Here is a 17,886-nt window from a genome sequence, read left to right as displayed (position 1 = left end):
CTTTATGATGACCAAAGATAACTAGTTGCTAGTTCAATCGCTGCTTTTTAGGACCTTAACATGTTTTTGAGGAGTGAGCCTACTGTATGAAATAGATACAGACAACAGCATTATACTTGCAATGCACCTGGAGATTGTGATTATTATTATTTAAAATAAAATGTATTTGTTGACTAATGAACTGTTTTGAGCAAAATAACACAGAATTTGCTGAATTGCTCCTGGCACTATGGAAATGAAACTATGCAGAGGGCACATCCAGGGCTGATTTCATTTGTACTGTGTGTTAATTTTGATGTGGTCACTGGATGCAGACCTGGAAAATTTTAAATCAAATTCTGAGATAGGCTTTTAGAAAGCAAGAAGCGGCAACAGCGTCTAGTATGTTAACATACCATTGGCATAACGTCACAGAAGCCCAAATAAGGAATAAACAGCGCTTACCGCAAGTATCACCTCGGCTGACAAGTAGCGAGGCCCGAGACTTTGTGGAGATTCGATGAGTAATTCATCCTATTCAGGCTGCCAGAGATGAGTCAAGCAAGCTAAACAGAGCCAAATAAAGCTGCAGGCTAAAGCAGCATTCCAAAGAAGCTTTACATATGGCATAGTCATTCCAAAAGAGCTCAAAGAAATGCTCTGCCTTTTTATTAGTGTAAAATAAAATTAACAAAAGTTAAGTGTATGGTTAATATTATTTAGTGATTGGACTAAACATTAGGCAATGAACAGGTGACTAATTCACCAATACTGTGCTTGAGCGCTCCCTCTAATGGACTGGTGCCTTGAATGGGCGCTGATTCTTCATTCTACCAGTTACTATACAGTATTAGATTAGATAAACTTTATTAATGAGAAGGGGCAATTTAGATGCATACAGCAGCAGAAACATAAAAAACAAGAATACAGACTTAGGACAAATAATACAACCGATCAATTGATAAATAAACAAATGTATATTGTGCAGAAATGTCAAAAAGAACTTGAGTACATCGGGAGGAAGCTTTGAATTGCCTGATAGCAGTGCAGAAAACAAATCAGCAAAATATCCATGAAAAGTTCAGGAATGGCCACATAATTGTTACAAATGAAGAACGCCCTCCTACATCCACTAGCGCTAACAACAGAATGGCATGTGGGATGGATCAGACAAACTAGAGTGCAACTGTTGGACTAAGTGTGCTTAATAACCTAGGACACTATGTTACAAAAGAGTAAATTCTGAATTAATTTTTATAAATACTATACTTTGCAGATACTTTTTGACTCTGTCACGAATATGTACCTGGAGATCACCTTCCTGGCTCTGCTGGGGTAAGCATTGCCAAGATGGGATTAGAGGTGGGCACACACACTAACGGTTTCTCCCTTTCCACTTGCTGCTCTGAGAAGCACCAGGACTGGGCAAATAACCCGACTGCAGTGCCCACCGCCAGCCCTGCCCTCCCGGTTGGGGTCTGTAAAAACCCAACAGTCCCCAGATGAGGTGGTCTGCTTTTTGGACCTGAACTTGGCCTGGAGCAAGCTCCCATGTAGTACCTGAACCTCCCCCAACAGGAACCTTTTTCTATTGTGCCGGGCAACACACTGTGATTTTCTATGATTGGTGCCACTGAGCACAGTTTTTGTTTGCCAATTGAATGGTTCACCCAGCTGGTGCCCCCAACATTCCGAAGTGGCAATTCTGCCCACTTTATCATCTTTTTCTTCCTCAGCTAATAAAAGATCATATATGCATTTATTGCATGTAATATACAGTTTCTCTATCAGAAAACCTTGACAAGTGATTGTTTCTGTATTAAATGTATGTAGGTAGTAAAAACTGAACATGATATTTAGAGAACTTGAGTCTTTACCGGTTTATAGGTGCTTTTGTCCTACGATGTTAATACTACGATTGAAAGTACCTAATACTGTAGATTGGAGATACTCAATGTTATATGCATATTCGTTTTTTGTATCTAACTTCTTATGGAATGTGCCTGAATACATGCAAGTGTCATCTAAGGCCAATAAACCTTTACCAGCAACCTGAGTATTGAAACAAGTGTAATTGAAAAACAAATTTCCAGATTTCCAGGGTCCTGGATCAGTAATCATGGCACTGGAAAGTGGAGAACATGCAAGGAGGAATTTCACTGTAAGCTATACACACAACAATAATGACTTAATAAACCCCATACTGTAATTAAACAGTGTTTTTGTTATTTGCAAAAAACTTACCTCAGTTTTATATTCAATGTATTATTCATAAAAGGGCGAGCCAATCGTTTACGGTGTTTACCATGTAACTATGATCAACAATCAAGTGTTTTGTGCAAACCAAAGCCTCTTGCAATCCCATTAAATAAGACAGACAGAGAGACAGATAGATAGACATGTACATACAGTACATACATACAATGGTCTAAACACACACCAGAAAGAGTAAAAAGAAAGAAAATTAAAAAAGAAAGAGAACTTCCGACTTGGCTGTCACAGTCACAGTGACACATTACGCAGGTATATTGCTGTTGGTATAAAGGAGCCCCATAGTGTTTCTTGACACAGTTCTGCTGAATTATGCATTAGCTGAAAGTCCTAAGTGTTAATGTTTCAGAGAGGATGTGCAGCATTGTTCATAATGGCACTCATTTTTATTTTAATTCTCTCCTTTGTTGCTACCTCCAGAGGTCCATAGTGCATGTGATAACTGAGCCTGGCCTTTTAATTAGCTTCAGTGGGCCTCTCTTGAATTGATGTTACTTTCCCAGCACAAGAAAATGACACTGGCTATCACAGAGCTGTAGAAGATGTGAAAGATGTCATTACCCACATCAAAGGAGTGCAGTCTCCTAAGGAAAAAGAGCCTGCTCTGCCCTTTCTTCTACAGTTTGATAGTGTTATAAGACCAGTCAATCTGTCATTGATGTGGACCCCCAAGTACTTGTATGAATGCACCACATCTACATGCACTCCCTGAAGAGTGACTGGATAGACAGTTCCTTGGTTTTGCTGATGTTAAGATGGAGACAATTCTCTTTGCACCAACAAACAAAGTTCGCCACCTGACTCCTGTACTCTGTCTCATCCACTTTATCAATAGGACCCCATAAGTGCAGAATCATCTGAGAATTTCTGCAGCTGAAATGACCTGGTGTTATATTTATAGTTGGAGGTGTGAAGAGAAAAGGAGACAGGACTATTCCTTATGGTGCTTCAGTGTTGCTCACATCCGAATCAGAGCCATAGTCCTTGAATCTCACAAACTGTAGTCTGCCTGACTGGTAGTCCATTACCCAAGGCACCGCAGGCCCCTCTGCATGCATATCTCTGAGTTTACCTCTTAACAGGGATTGCCGGATGGTATTGAAGGCACTGGAGTAATCAAAAAACAATCTTCACAGTGCTGCCAGCTTTGTCCACATGAGAATAGGCCTTGTGGAACAGACAGATAATTACATCCTCTACTCCAATCTCTGTCTGATAGGCAAATAGCAGTGGATCCAGGTGGTCTACCACCCGAGGAATCATATTTTTCATGTAGTTATAAAGAGCAAAAATACAAAAATGAGAGAGTTTAGGTTATTTTCATGAAGTAATTTCAAAATGATGGTAAAAATCCAACTTTTTTTTCCCCCAAATCATGATTAGATATATTTTGCTATGCGTGATTCAATACTAACACACTGGCTTACAACACCAACCTTGCCCTGTGCCACCAGCTCCCTCTGTGCTGCAGATGCAGACTTAACCAGAGCACTGGTCGCTGCAGCAATAGACTTGGCTGCCTCCAAAATTTGCTCCTCAAAGTCCAGGTTTTCATCTGCTTGCTAAAGAAATAGAAAGAGCATCATTAACATATAAATATTAGTTTCACTTGATTAAAAAGGAAATACACAACATTGAACAAAACTATAGCAGTTTACGAGTATTTTTGCTCTAGAACAGCAGGTCATATTCTTCAATGTCATTTTCAAATGCTGCAATTCAGATGAAGGGTCTCCCATTCCATGGCTTACAGAAATCTGTTTATTTAGCACTTTATTTTAAACACACATTTTAGCAATAAGCATGTCTCTAGCACAGATCTGATTTAATAGTGCATAAAGCAAAAACTTGGAAAAATCCTTTACATGATATAAATGCAGCTTCTCACTGCTTTACCGTTTTAAACCTGACTAATTAGCAAATTATCTGGAATTGAAATATTAGGAATGTTGTGAAGAAAAGCAAACAGTGGTAACAAACTGCTATTATATTAATATCCTGAAATGGGAAGAAAGACATTAATACTAAAAATACTTTCTTGAAAGGAAAATTACTGTATTTTAATCTTTGCACATTCCAATCTCCACTACAGATCAAGTAGACTGGTTCATCGGTTGATGCCAATTTTCTTTAAAATGTTAGCACTGTTTGAGTAGTCGTGGCTGACATCTGCCAATAGTGCTTCGTTTCACATTTTAGGAGCGTACAGTAGACATACAAATAAAGAGGGAACCTTCTTGGTGCCAACTCAGACCCAGAATAAAATGCTGGAGCAACATAAAATATGATAAATAATGTTTTTATTTATCTGTAATATAAGGGGGTGATGAATATATGGACTAAAACCATAAAAGACACTAGGGCCAATACAGACCCTGACTAAACGAGTGTGTCCTCTATAAGTCACGCAGCTGGCTTAGTTAGACTTCCAGTCACACTAAAATCCTACTGCCACTCTCTCCTCAGTAAATCCTTTTTTTATTTGGCTTCCTTCCCAGCTGAGCACTTCATCCAACCCTCTCCTGACTGCAGGCCAAATAAACAACTGGCAGGGCCTGCCAACTAACCCCATACAGCCAATAACCTCTCACAGTACACGAGGATTCAAATCCTGGTATCTTGCAAAATTGCAGGTTCACTTTATTTGGGGGTCTCTTAAGTAGGCTAAAGTTAAATCTACAAACTTCTGCAAGGGTTGCTGTGTCACCTCAGAGTTCAAGCTCTGCACCCTCTTCAGTTTCTGACGTACCCATCATCATCATTATGGGATGAGAAATGCAGACTCTTGCATTTAAGTACTGTACACTGTATAAGAATCTGTTCTGAAACTGTGAGGCAACAGTACTCACCACCGAGCCAGCAGGACTCCCAGTTTTAAACTCATATGGGCCAATACATATCATATCATCAAGACTGGCTGACTGATTATCCGATTGTGGCTTGTCTTTCAGTCACTGCCTCCAGACAATGTTAAACCGATTCACACAGAGTTCACACCATATGGACTTAGTAGGAAGTTGCAGCTGCATCAACACAAATACACAGACGTACGTTTAGCCGTACTCTCATGTGAAGGACAACCCCACATCTGGAACTTCACTAACATAATAAACTGACCTCATACTCATTTTTATCTTCACATAAAATGTATTAAGAAACCCCACTGGAATTCCCAATTGGTACTCTACTGAAACAGAAGTCTTTTAGCAAAAACAGTTTGAAATGATTTAGCTGGGTATTAAATCTAACATAGTTCCACAGATGTTTGGCAAATGGTTTACTTTTGTATTGGTTTACAGTTTTGCATGCAACTGAGAGAATTCATTTTTATCAGATATCCGGAAACTACGGGGGCACAGGACGTCTACAGAGCAGTCTTCTTTGACTGAGCAGATTCAGAAGATACCAGCAAGGAAGCAGTTTTCATTATACTTTTCAAGAAGACAACCTCAAAAATTTGAAAGTAATACCCAATAAGCAGCAGTGTGACCGTGCTAATGCTGTTAGACATAATTTCACCATTGGATATACAAAAAAAAATAAATCAAAGAAACTGCAGTTTGTAATTAACTGATACATGTGATGTGAAACAGCGCTCATCATCAGATTTCTAACACTGCTACAAGGTGTTAAGAGTTACATCTATATTTCTACATAAATGTTCGTAATAAAATATACTTATTTATAACTTCAAATATTAGACTGTAATAACAGGTTACTTTGCTTTACCTGTCAGGACAGAACAGAAGCTAATTAGCAAGAGAACTAGGGGGCTCCGCCCCCTGCTTGCTTCGCTCGCCAACCCCTGGTGTTGGGAAATTACAAAGAGCGTGATGTATGAATGAGATATAGCATAGTGTGAAGGTGTAGATGACGCAGATAGGAAGCAAACAATAAAGTGTTTGGCACAGTATAAAGGTTTATTGGAAAATTTCTTTGTAAACAACATTAGTAGTAAAGATGGTGTCTTGTCCTTGAATGAGTTTTCCTTGACATGGAGCATTTATGACCTCAACTTTAACGTCAGATGAACGTCGAAGTTGTGAGAAGGCCACATAAAGTTGTCCATGTCCAAAAACGGGCTCAGATAGGTAGATGCCAACCTTGTGCATGGTTTGTCCTTGTGATTTGTTGATGGTAATGGCAAAGGCAGGTTTAATGGGGAACTGTCGCCGTTTAAGTGTAAAAGGTAATTCCAGCTCAGAACTTGTAAGGTCAATCTTAGGAATTAGAACAGTATTGTTAGCATGTGATCCTGTAAGAACTGTTGCTTGAATAACATTGTGTGTTATGGTGTAGACGACTAAACGTGTACCATTGCATAAACCCTGTTTAGTGTTAAGGTTTCTTAATAGCATGAGTATTGTTCCGTTTTTAAGGCTAAGACTGTGTTGTGGTAATCTGGCTGGGTTAACAGTGTTCAAATATGCTAAGGGGAAATTAAGATGGTCATTGTCGTCATCAGAGTCAACTTTGTCAGAGCTTAGAAAGAGGTGTGACTCTCCAGGAAGTAATGAAATGACCTGGTTATTAATGTGATCAACAGTAATATTTTTTGGACATAAAAAAAAAAAGAAAAAAAAAAAAACTTCGTTGTGTTAAAAGGGGCATTTGGTGTAATGAGACCGCTGTTCCAAATATCTCCGTAAGTAAGTCGTCGCAGATGAAGGGTTGAGGAATTGTAATAATATCTGGGTGAAGTCCATCTGTATTGGTGAGTGTACAATGTTCTAGTTGTAATAACCAATTGTTATATTCGGGATCTGGAAATCGCATGTTTTGTACCAAGTGTATCTTTAGAAAGCAATGGCAATTGTTCGCGTAACATTTTTTGTTCCGCGGTTTTAGAAGCGCGCCCAGGTGAATTTTTTGTTTTGATGCGGGTTCGTGTTTGTGGTCCCGTTACTCGAGCCGTCTAGTTTTGTATCCGTGATCGTGAATTGATGACTTGTTTGATCTTTATCGTTAGGAATATGGATAAGTAATAAGTAGGATCGAACTCACTGTTAATATGCGGAATGTTCGTTTCTTGGTATTATCACCAATCAGGTCTCGCGCCTGTATATGTATTGTAGTTCGGTCTCGTGTTGTTTATATGACGTTGTCGCGTATTTTAAGGTGGACTGAATAATAGCTGAGCGCATGGCATGTGGAGCAATAGCTAAGCACTGTCTAAAATCTACTCCTAATAAAAGTACCTTTCCTCCAAAGGGAACATTATTATTCATCAACGCAATGCCAATTGTCCGCGTATTTTAAGGTGGACTGAACAATAGCTGAGCGGATTGTAAGTGGAGTAATAGTTAAGCACTGTCTAAAATCTCCTCCTAATAAAAGTACCTTTCCCGCAAAGGGAATATTATTATTCATCAACGTTTGTAGAAGTTTATCAATGGTGTTGAGTAAGTGACTGGATGCAATTGTACATTCATCTATAATTAATAGTGTGGCAAGACGGATGTCACGTGTATTGTTACTGTGCATTGTCATAGTGGATACCGATGTTTCTGTGATTGGGACCGGTATTTGGAATAAGGAGTGACATGTGTTTTTGGAGCCGAGACATTTTTTCTTCCGCGGTTTCAGAAACGCTTTGTAGGTGCCGACGTGATTTGTGCATATTTGCGTTCTTGATTTGTTTCAGGGTGCACTGTTCCAATGCGATGTAATATTTGTCCACATACGCGAAAGCAGTATGGGTCATTGCCTTTTGGTGACCTGATATTTACTCCGGTAGGTGCAAAATCAAATGAACTATTGTAGGATGTAATGCAGTTCATAAAGTTTTTACTTTCAGGTACTTCGTTAGTTAGAAGCTTCTGTAGATATGCAGGATATGAATGTAAAGGAGGCAGTGTAATTTGACCCTTTTGATAACAACGTGTAAATTCATTACTTGTATTGTTTCTTCAGGGAAGTTAAGTGAATGACAATGATTGCAAATGACATTCATTAATCCCAATGAATTTTCATGAAAAGTGGACTTATTATTGAACGCGCTGTCAGCTAACTGGCGCAATCGATAGTGTGGTCGTGGGTCTGAATCGTCCTTTTTGTGTACGTTTCGCGTGCTATGTCCGTAGTCTGTCCCGTTTCGTGTCCAATGGGCTTTGTGTGGCGCTCGTGGCTTGTTTTTTTTTTGTGTGCTGGGGGCTTGTTGCCTGAGTTTTTATTTCTGTTAGTGGAGGGGGTGTTTGTGTGTCGTGGGGCTGAATCGTCCTTTTTGTGTGCGAACCGTTTCGTGTGCTATGTGTGCCTGCGTGTGACTCCTTTGTTTTTGGTGTTCTAGGGTGGCGTGGCCTCATTTCTTATTTCAGTTACTGGAAGGGGGCTTTGGGTGTCGTGGGTCTCAATCCTCTTCTTTGTGTGTGTCCCGTTTCGTGTGCAATGGCTTCGTGCGTTTACGTTGCATTCCATCCGTCCGGTTTCCGTTGCTGGGGGGGGGGGGGTGGGGGTGGTGCGCCTGTGCAGTACGTCTTTTGTGGCCATGGCCCGATGTCCCTGCATCCATCCGGTTTAGCATTCTCAGTTAGTAATATGGACGTGTGCAATGGCTTCGTGCGTTTACGCTGCATTCCATCCGGCCGTTTTCCGTTTGCTTAGGGGGGTGGGTGGTGCGCCTGCGCAGTACGTCTTTTGTGGCCACGGCCCATGGCCGGATGTCCCTGCGTCCATCCGGTTTAGCATTCTCAGTTAGTAATATGGATTACTCAATAATCTAAACAGCAGTCTACCAATGAAGACAACCTGGTGGGCCATGTGGACCATGATTCTCCAAAAATATAAGTTTATAATTCTAGTTGTTTGATTGTTCACTTTAAATTAATTTTATCCCCTTATAATACTTCTAGGCGCCTCAAAAATGAAAGCTGATGTCACTTATCAGTGCCAAACAAACAATTTCACTTGGGGACAGGACAAGGCTGCCAGTGATTTCAGGGACCTCTCAATGCTCACTCTACTAAGGTACTTGCACCCGAAAGATAAGCATGGCAAGCATGGTGTAGCTGACTGCAGGAATTTATGTAAGTGTGCCCTGTGATGGACTCTTTCAAGATTGATTTCTGCACTGAGCTTGAAATATCATGAAGTAAAGGGAGAAAAATAGGATGAACATCTCTTTCCTTTCTATATACAAATTCTATTTATAAAACAGAGGTTGCAAATGACACAAGGCATAAAAAAGAGTTGCTCAAATAAGGTTTTAAGATGATTAGCCTGGCTTACACTCTTGCTTAGGCAATGAAGTTCCTGTCACCAAACAGCATGTAATCACCTGACAATACTTTGCTAATATGCAGTGGTGCTTTTGCAAGGCTGTGCATGTTCTTCTAATATAAAGTCAAAATGAATTCTGGTTAACTGCCAGTGTGAGTGTGTCTTGTAATGGATGAGCATCCAGTCTAATTACTTACTGTCTTTTGCAAGATGGTGCCAGGGCAAGCAGAAACAAAAAACGGATGTCAGGCATGTAATACAGAAATATAAAATGCCTGTTTTTTCAGTTTAAAAAAAAAAAAAAAAAAAAAGACAAAAAGTTGCACTTTGTTTATTGTAAGGAGTGCTGACGTTCCCACTCTTCTATGTTAATGAAATAAGTGGCCCTAAAAATCAGAAAATCAGATAGGCTGCCCCCTCGTACCCACAGCTGCTCCAAAACCAGCTACGCTAAGCTCCATTTATAACAATCAATGTTCTGTAGCTTGGTTTGTACTGGAAGTAGCTTACAACTTTTAGTTCTAGTATTAGCACCGAAACAAGTTAAAGGGTTGATTTTAGAAGACAATAATTTTAAACTTGAATATAATTTTTATGGATCAACCAAAAAAAATACATATATATTTCTATTATAATAAAAAGATCTTGGGAGACGAAACTTTTTATCCTGCGACGAGATGTAATCTTTTGAAGAGAGACACTTTCATGTCCCATGAGACGAGACTTTGTGCCAAGAGATTTAACCACGCCCAGGGCCGGAAATAAAAGACAAAGAATAGATGATACACTAGAATGACGTAAAGAATTCAAAAACGTTGGCGCGATACACATGCAGAGCACGTTAGAGATAAAGGAAGTACGAAAATTTGAAAGTCTCAAAAAAATGATAGTAAAGATCTCATTAGCGCAAACAAATGGAAATTATTACTCAGTGAAATAACGGAACAGCGAAAAGAGATCGAATATTTTGTTTGGATTTAAACTTTAAGTTGGAGACCTGTAGATCGTCCAATTCATGTTGCCATCAGGGAACAGTAGTGTTTCTTCTCAATGAAGAATTAAAAGATTTGTTGTTTGGTGAAAGTGAAATCCACATACACTGTCACGCTTGAGTCACAAAGTTGCACAGACACAAAGGAGATTTTAGAGACAGAAACGTTATTCAAACACTTTAAACAAACATAAGTCTCTTTCAGGAGTGAATCAAGCACCGTGTGTAGTTGGAGGGGACAGTTTCGTCTCTCAATTAGAAAAATAGAAAATCTTCCTCTTCATAGGGGCGCGCCTCAGGACAGGGACCCCCAACAGGAGCAGAGGATGTCTGGAGGAGAAGAGAGACAAGGCAGTGAGACAAAAGGACAACTGCCATACAGGCTTTTATATGTTCGAAGCACCGCGCGAGATGCAGATCACGTGGCACGGCAGCAATCCAGTAGCTGATTGGGCAAAGAGGAGGTTAAAAAAAAAAAAAAACTGCATTTGTTTCCCATTGTATCATCATTTAAGAGGGGGTTTCAGAGGAGCGATCGCATCTCCTTGTGGTGCGTTCAGCCCCCTCTTCACAAAGTGAGCAGCAGAGATGCAAAGTGGCTGGCACATAGCAGATGCCCTTGGTGAGCAAAGCCCCCTAGTGTGTATATTATATATATATCTTCACAAAACTGAGGGCACCGTGGCGGATGTTAGCAGATTGCTGGCCAACCACAAAGCGTTACCTGGTAGGTAACCACCCACACTATCAGATTGTGACACAGACTTCGAATGCCGTGAATGTAATTACCCCGATCTACATGCTGTCAAATAAACGAACCACACGCCGTGGCGCAACGTTAGGGGCATCGCCTCTGACGCTGACGTCCGAGGTTCGATTCCCGAGAGGGAGTGCAGTGGAGTGTGTACACCTGATGAGCCCAGAATGAGGGCGAAACACGTGTCGTGTACTCTTTGCATTTATTTGACAGTAAACTATTTCAACCATTCTATGATCTGCTCTTCACAAAACTGAGGGCACCGTGGCGGATGTTAGCAGATTGCTGGCCAACCACAAAGCGTTACCTGGTAGGTAACCACCCACACTATCAGATTGTGACACAGACTTCGAATGCCGTGAATGTAATTACCCTGATCTACATGCTGTCAAATAAACGAACCACACGCCGTGGCGCAACGTTAGGGGCATCGCCTCTGACGCTGACGTCCGAGGTTTGATTCCCGAGAGGGAGTGCAGTGGAGTGTGTACACCTGATGAGCCCAGAATGAGGGCGAAACACGTGTCGTGTACTCTTTGCATTTATTTGACAGTAAACTATTTCAAACATATATATATATATATATATATATATATATATATATATATATATATATATATATATATATATATGTGTACAGAGAATGTACCACTGTGTACGAGAATGAAATATAAAAATGCACAAGTTCATTGCAGATATTCAGTCATGTGAAAAAGTAAACACACCTCAAGTGTTTGAGGACTTTTACTTTTTGAACGTGAGGATGTATAAAGATTTGATCCACATTAAACAGTATCTATAGATAAAGGTGATATAATATACCAAACATCTTACCACATTTCCATTATTGAGCCCATTGTATAATTTAAACAAACATAAATGTAAATTTTGCATGTGGAAGAAGTAAGTACAGCCCGGCATTTATCACTACCTCAAATTACGATCAGATGCCCCAGATCAGGTGTAAAGGATTAGAACACCATTAGAGAGGATCTTACCTGAACCTGCCTTACTTAAACCACAAACATTTAGTTTAGTTTGCTATTTGCTGTAGAAATGCATGTTTTCACCATGTCACAATTGAAAGTGGTTTCTGGTGCCTTCTGAAAGAAGGTTTTCAATGTCTATAAGAATGGAAATGGATTTAAAAAGATATCCAAACAATTGGAAATCAACCATTTCATGGTCTGCAAAATCATCTACAAATTGAGAAGATTTCCAACACCTGCCATCTTGTCTAGACCAGGTCACCCCAGCAAGTTCAGCTCCAGAGCAGTACACAAGATGCTGAAAGAAGTCTTGCCACAGTTGATGTGGAAATGCAGAGGTCTACCACTGGGAAGAGGCTGCACAAATTGGATCTAGATGGGAGGTATGCCAAGAGGAAATCTTTGCTGCCCAGAAAGAATATCAGGACAAGACTAAAGTGTGCCCATGAACATCTAGAGAAAGACCAGGATTTCTAGAACAACGTCCTCTGGACAGACAAGGCAAAGATAGACTTATCTGGCTGCAATCCCAGAAGACATGTCTGGTGAAAGTCAAAGATGGCATTTGACCAGAAGAACCTGATACCAACTGTAAATTATGGTGGTTGCAGTGTTATGGTTTTGGGCTGCTTTGCTGCATTATGGCCTGGGCAACTCACCATCACAGAATCCATTATGAATTCTTCATTATATCGGAGGGAGCTTGAGGATAATGTGACAGCATCTAACAGAAGAGTGAAATCCATCAAGGAATGGCTGAAAAGAAAGAAATGGAGGGTTCCGGAATGGCCAAGTCAAAACCCTAATCTTGACAGCATCAAGATCTGTGGGACATTTGAAACGGGCTGTCCATGCAAGACCCCTTCAAACAGCATACAGCTGAAAGAATACTGCACAGAGGAGTATGAAAAACTTTCTCCCAGTCGATATTAGAGACTGCTATGACAGTGGAGCTGTGGAACTTGAGGAGGCAGAACCGGCTATTATGGCCAAGGACGGACCTACTTTTTTCCACAGACGGAAATGGCATATCTGTTCATCAATTATTAGGAAGCCAAGTTTCCATTTTTTTTATTACATTACCTTTACCTAAAGATACCGTTTAAATGAAGATCAAATCTTCATATATTCACATATGTTACAAAAGAAAAAAACAGGTCATGGGTTGTACTTAATCATATAAAGTTGTAACTGCAAAGTGTCACTTAACACTAGAATTACCAGAGCTATCATCCTTCACAAATTATACAGTTTATGTCTACATTTTGTCATTTATTACAAAAACATGAAAAACATTAATGATGTGTTTACACAGATTGTTGTAGACACAAAACACACATCAAATTATTTCCCCTTACAATTCTGAGTAGCTCACTCCCAGATAATCAATCAAGGCTGGAACTGGGAGAACTTCTTGCCCTTTCTGAGGCAGTGGGGGGGTGGTATAGCAGGCTGCTTGCTGCTTGGGCTTATTGACACATTTACAAGACAAAACAGGCTGATGGAGAGGTGCGAAGGGATTTAAGGTGGGCCGGATTTATACGTTTTTTCGTTGGCTCTGGTAATTCTAGTGTTAAGAAGAAATTCAAGATACTAGAAGTAACACTCATCAGAGTCTTAGGTTAGCATAAGGCAGTCACAAATAAATGAAAAATCATTAGGTCTCATGTACATTTTTTTTTTTTTCACCCAGAGTCGATTTCATCAAATACAAGGTTTGGATAATTTTTTGAGGAGACTGACTGTAAAAATTATCCAGATAGTTTCATGTAGGAAACCAAACAGGGGAACACAGTTTCTTATTATGTAGACATCACCACCCTTACATCTTTCAGTGCCTTCCAACAAATACGAAGGTTCGGCATCAGCTCATTTACTCTGCAGGGCTAATTATCCGAAACGTGACTTATCTGTATATCTGCAGCAGAGCACTGTTCTCTTTAGCACAAGCAAATCCTTGGGGTTAAAACCAATCTCATAATGGGTGAGCACTGAACCATATCTGAAATTCCTCACGCCCACCATCAAGGTATGGTAAAATATTCATTTGTTTGGGAGGAGGGGGGGGTATACTGAAACAAAGATAACTGATTTTAGTTCAGCAGGCAAAAGACTTAGAAGTGACATGAAAAATAGCATTTTAAGGGTAGCAAGAATAATTTTAAAAGAAACTCTACAAAACATTCTAGAGCAACACGATCTGGACATGCACACATCTGCAGACAGGGCAGGACACTGTAGGAATATGCTTGATATATAGTTGGACTGAATAACAACCTAATATATCAAACATATCACACAGAGTCCTGCAGAACAGGCTTCCAGGCTTGAACTCGGCGTTTACAAACACAGCACTGGAACAGACACAAGCAGCAGAACATGGAGTGGAGGGTCTAAGAGGTACAGCCGTGGATATCTTGGGAGTCATACAGGAGCCATGAACAATCATACACCCCTAATGCTCTTAGTACTCAGTTCTTCTTGTGTGAAATGTCAGGGATTGGAAAAATAAACTCTGCATCAGCTGGATGCTCATCTGAGGGCAAGTCATCTTTGCTCAGAACAACAAGATGTGACAGTTTTTGAGCTGCAGCAGATCAGAAACTAAACTGTCACAACAGATAGCTACAATTGACAACTTGAGACAACAATCAACCTGGGAGGAGCTGTTCATGTGCCAACAGCATCTTGGACACAACAAGCATTTAGTGTTGCAAGTGTAAGTGGTAATATTATATGGTGTCATTCAGAGATAGACACTTCTTCATAACGCAACGTGTCTTTATTTAGCTAAGGGTTAGAAAACAATCTCAGAATGTAATACCTTATGTATTCTAAATACAAGGAGGTAGGGCAAAACCCTGTGAGGACCATATCTGCAGAAAAGTGACAGACTGAAAATAAAGCAAAGTTATACACACTCCCTCAGGCTTACTGACTCCCGTACTGCCTTATCCCTCCTTATAGAATTAAATTGAAATTGAATTATCACAATTTTGTGAACATTACCCAAACAAAGCATCTGGTTTTTTTTTCCTTTATTGGAAGATCACATTTTGAAATTAACTGTATTTTTTAAAAGTCCATGTACTTTTTATTTGCAAGATCTATTATAAAAACAATGCTAGCTACAGCTGATCAGCAGGTAATCAGCTCTACCTGGCCGTTATTCTACAACCAAAGAACCTCTTATGTGTCCCTAAATTAACCTGCAACTGACCAGGATTATGTAGAAGTACTTACAAAAAAAATAAAATAAAACTAAAACTCCACTTGCAACAACTGCAGACAAGATCCAAAAATTCAAACCCAACTTACTGTGTCTTGCTACTTCTCTGCGTACCTTCTTTCAAATGTTTTTTACTAAACGTTTTTTATTTAGGTTTGATTGGTCAGGGTAATAATCAAGATGATCTAAGTGTGGTTTGGGTGTGTGCTGGAGAGCAGACTGATGTACGTACCTGTACTGTCTGTCGGTGATAACGAGGACTTTTTCTGTTATTAGGCATTTTTTCCCTCGCTTATGTGAAGGCCAACTTTGAGCACAGGGCCCCACTGTGCACATCCAAGCCACCCTGATGACGGATCCAGCCATGTGTTTGAGGTGTGAATTAAGAAAAGTATATGGAATATGAAATACTGCTTAATTTTATATTTGGTGTCCTGAAATGGAGGGACCACGTGGAAAAAGTGTTTTAATTTCTACATGGTGAGACCGAAATGTATGCAAATTCCCTTAAATTATTAAGTATGCAATTTGTACTTTAATTGCTTCTGAATTATTTGATTTGTAATTTTAAACTGTGCAGCAGAGGAATAAATCAAGAAAAAATGTGTCTTTGTCCAAACATTATGGCTGGCACTGTATTAAATGTAAACAATTTCAACATAACTAAATATACGAGGAGGACCAAAGAATTCCCGGAATTAAGAAAAATTTGAAAAACACACCTGTCCCTGTGGTTCTGCCATTCCTGTTAACATTTCCTGTACTCATCTTCAATTACTGTGTCTAGAGCCTCCACAATATTCATCTGCATTTCTTCCAAGGTAGCAAATTTTTTTCACTTCAGTCTTAATTTTAATTTTAGGAACAAAAAAAAGTGACAGGGAGTGAGATCTACCAAATACGGGGTCCAAGAAACCAGCAAATTATTTTTGGCTAAAAACTCTTCAACTGACAATGCCGTGTGCGCAGGTTTGTAATCATGGAGTAAAACGTAGTTTTGGGTTTGCCACTTCCCTTGAAATTTTTTCTTGATGCTTTCCCGTAGACACCTCAGCAGTTCAATGTAATGTCGCTGATTAACAGTCTGTTTATAAGGAACAAATCTGTTATGAACAAGTCTGACATTGTCAAAAAAACAAGATTGTTGTTGCCTTTTGAAAATCTTTCATGGTAGCTTGAAGAAAAAAAAAATTGCTGAAGACACCTGCATGATTGTAGAATAAATTCAAGAAATACAAACTCGATCAACTCAGCAAACTGATTACCTAGACATTGCTGGCTCACGATACCTAGAGGAATATTCAATAACTACAGAACATCCTACTCTCTTACTATTGATAGAGTCCAGGAGCTTTTGAGAACCCACACATATTAAGCTTTCGGCCTTCATTTTTTGGCCCACATTTTCAGTTGTTTTATAAATTAGAGGAGCAGAAACCTGTAACTTCCATCATGCAGCTGTGATAGTCTCAGGATTAGCACCGCCAACTCAAAAACTGTATGTGCGGAGTTAAAAACTAGAAAGAAAAAGAAAGTAAGCACCTGCCAGGAACAAATAAATAAGTTAGTAATTTAGTAAAGAAATAAAATGTAATCAAAGCTTTACATTTGTGGCTACTGCTTTAAAAATGTTGAACTTTAAACGCTCAAAGCTGAAACATTGGATTGAACTCAAAATTCACAAAAATTTCTTTCAAAGTCCTAAATGCTGATGCCAACATTTCTGAACTTCGTTTCAAACAGCAGTGGTCTGGCTGATGGTATTGAACATTAAAAGTTTGAGGCTGAATAGATGAAACTCAACCAAAACCTAATCAGCTCTTTCTCCACAAATTATTGACAGCATTCTTTATTACAGTAAGTCCATTTGTTCTCAAGTAACAGTGTCCATAATATTTTCACCTTTCCACAAAATGCTCAATGCATGTTGTACGGATGACAAAACGTGATTTTATGTTTAAAGAAGGAAGGTAGTTTTGTCATTGAAAGAACACTTCCCCCATGTTTGAAATAAAGAGAAATGAAAAAAGCAGTAGAGGTGAGGAATCAGAGCCTATCAGCATTGCATTTTTCATTGCATAGATAACAAAATAAGACAACTGTTTGTATTTTTATAGAATTTTTTTTTCTAATTTTTTTATCACCAGTATTGTTAACCAAACACATGGAAAGCCCATGATTCAAGAAAAAGTGACCAACACGTGTAGTGGATAATCAGTTAAACAAGGCACGTTATTAATAAGAAATCCTTTATTTATACACATATGTGGCATTCTGCACTCTTCTGTCTGATCTGGCGTGAGAGACTCCACAATCTCAATTTGAAATCTCTACATGGCAGGTTGCACGGGATTGCAGTGAAAGCAAACTTCAAAGTCAAGCAGTTTTCAGATGTTTTAGTGTCCTTATAGGGCTCTGTGGTTTTAGACCTTGTGACTACAAATCAACTGTT

General features: G+C 39.4%; 1 protein-coding gene across 2 annotated transcripts in view; it reads right to left on the bottom strand.

Annotated features, from left to right (window-relative positions):
- Positions 1-17,886, bottom strand: part of tln2b (talin 2b) — a 316,938-nt gene that overhangs the window by 17,262 nt on the left and 281,790 nt on the right. For both annotated transcript variants that reach the window (XM_028823593.2, XM_051920301.1), the window contains one exon: positions 3,687-3,812. In XM_028823593.2, the coding sequence (XP_028679426.2) occupies positions 3,687-3,812 (126 nt within the window). The remainder of the gene's footprint in view (positions 1-3,686; positions 3,813-17,886) is intronic.

The sequence above is a fragment of the Erpetoichthys calabaricus genome, chromosome 17 (assembly GCF_900747795.2).
Source record: "Erpetoichthys calabaricus chromosome 17, fErpCal1.3, whole genome shotgun sequence".
Classification (NCBI taxonomy): domain Eukaryota; kingdom Metazoa; phylum Chordata; class Cladistia; order Polypteriformes; family Polypteridae; genus Erpetoichthys; species Erpetoichthys calabaricus.
This window is presented reverse-complemented; position numbering and strand designations above follow the sequence as displayed.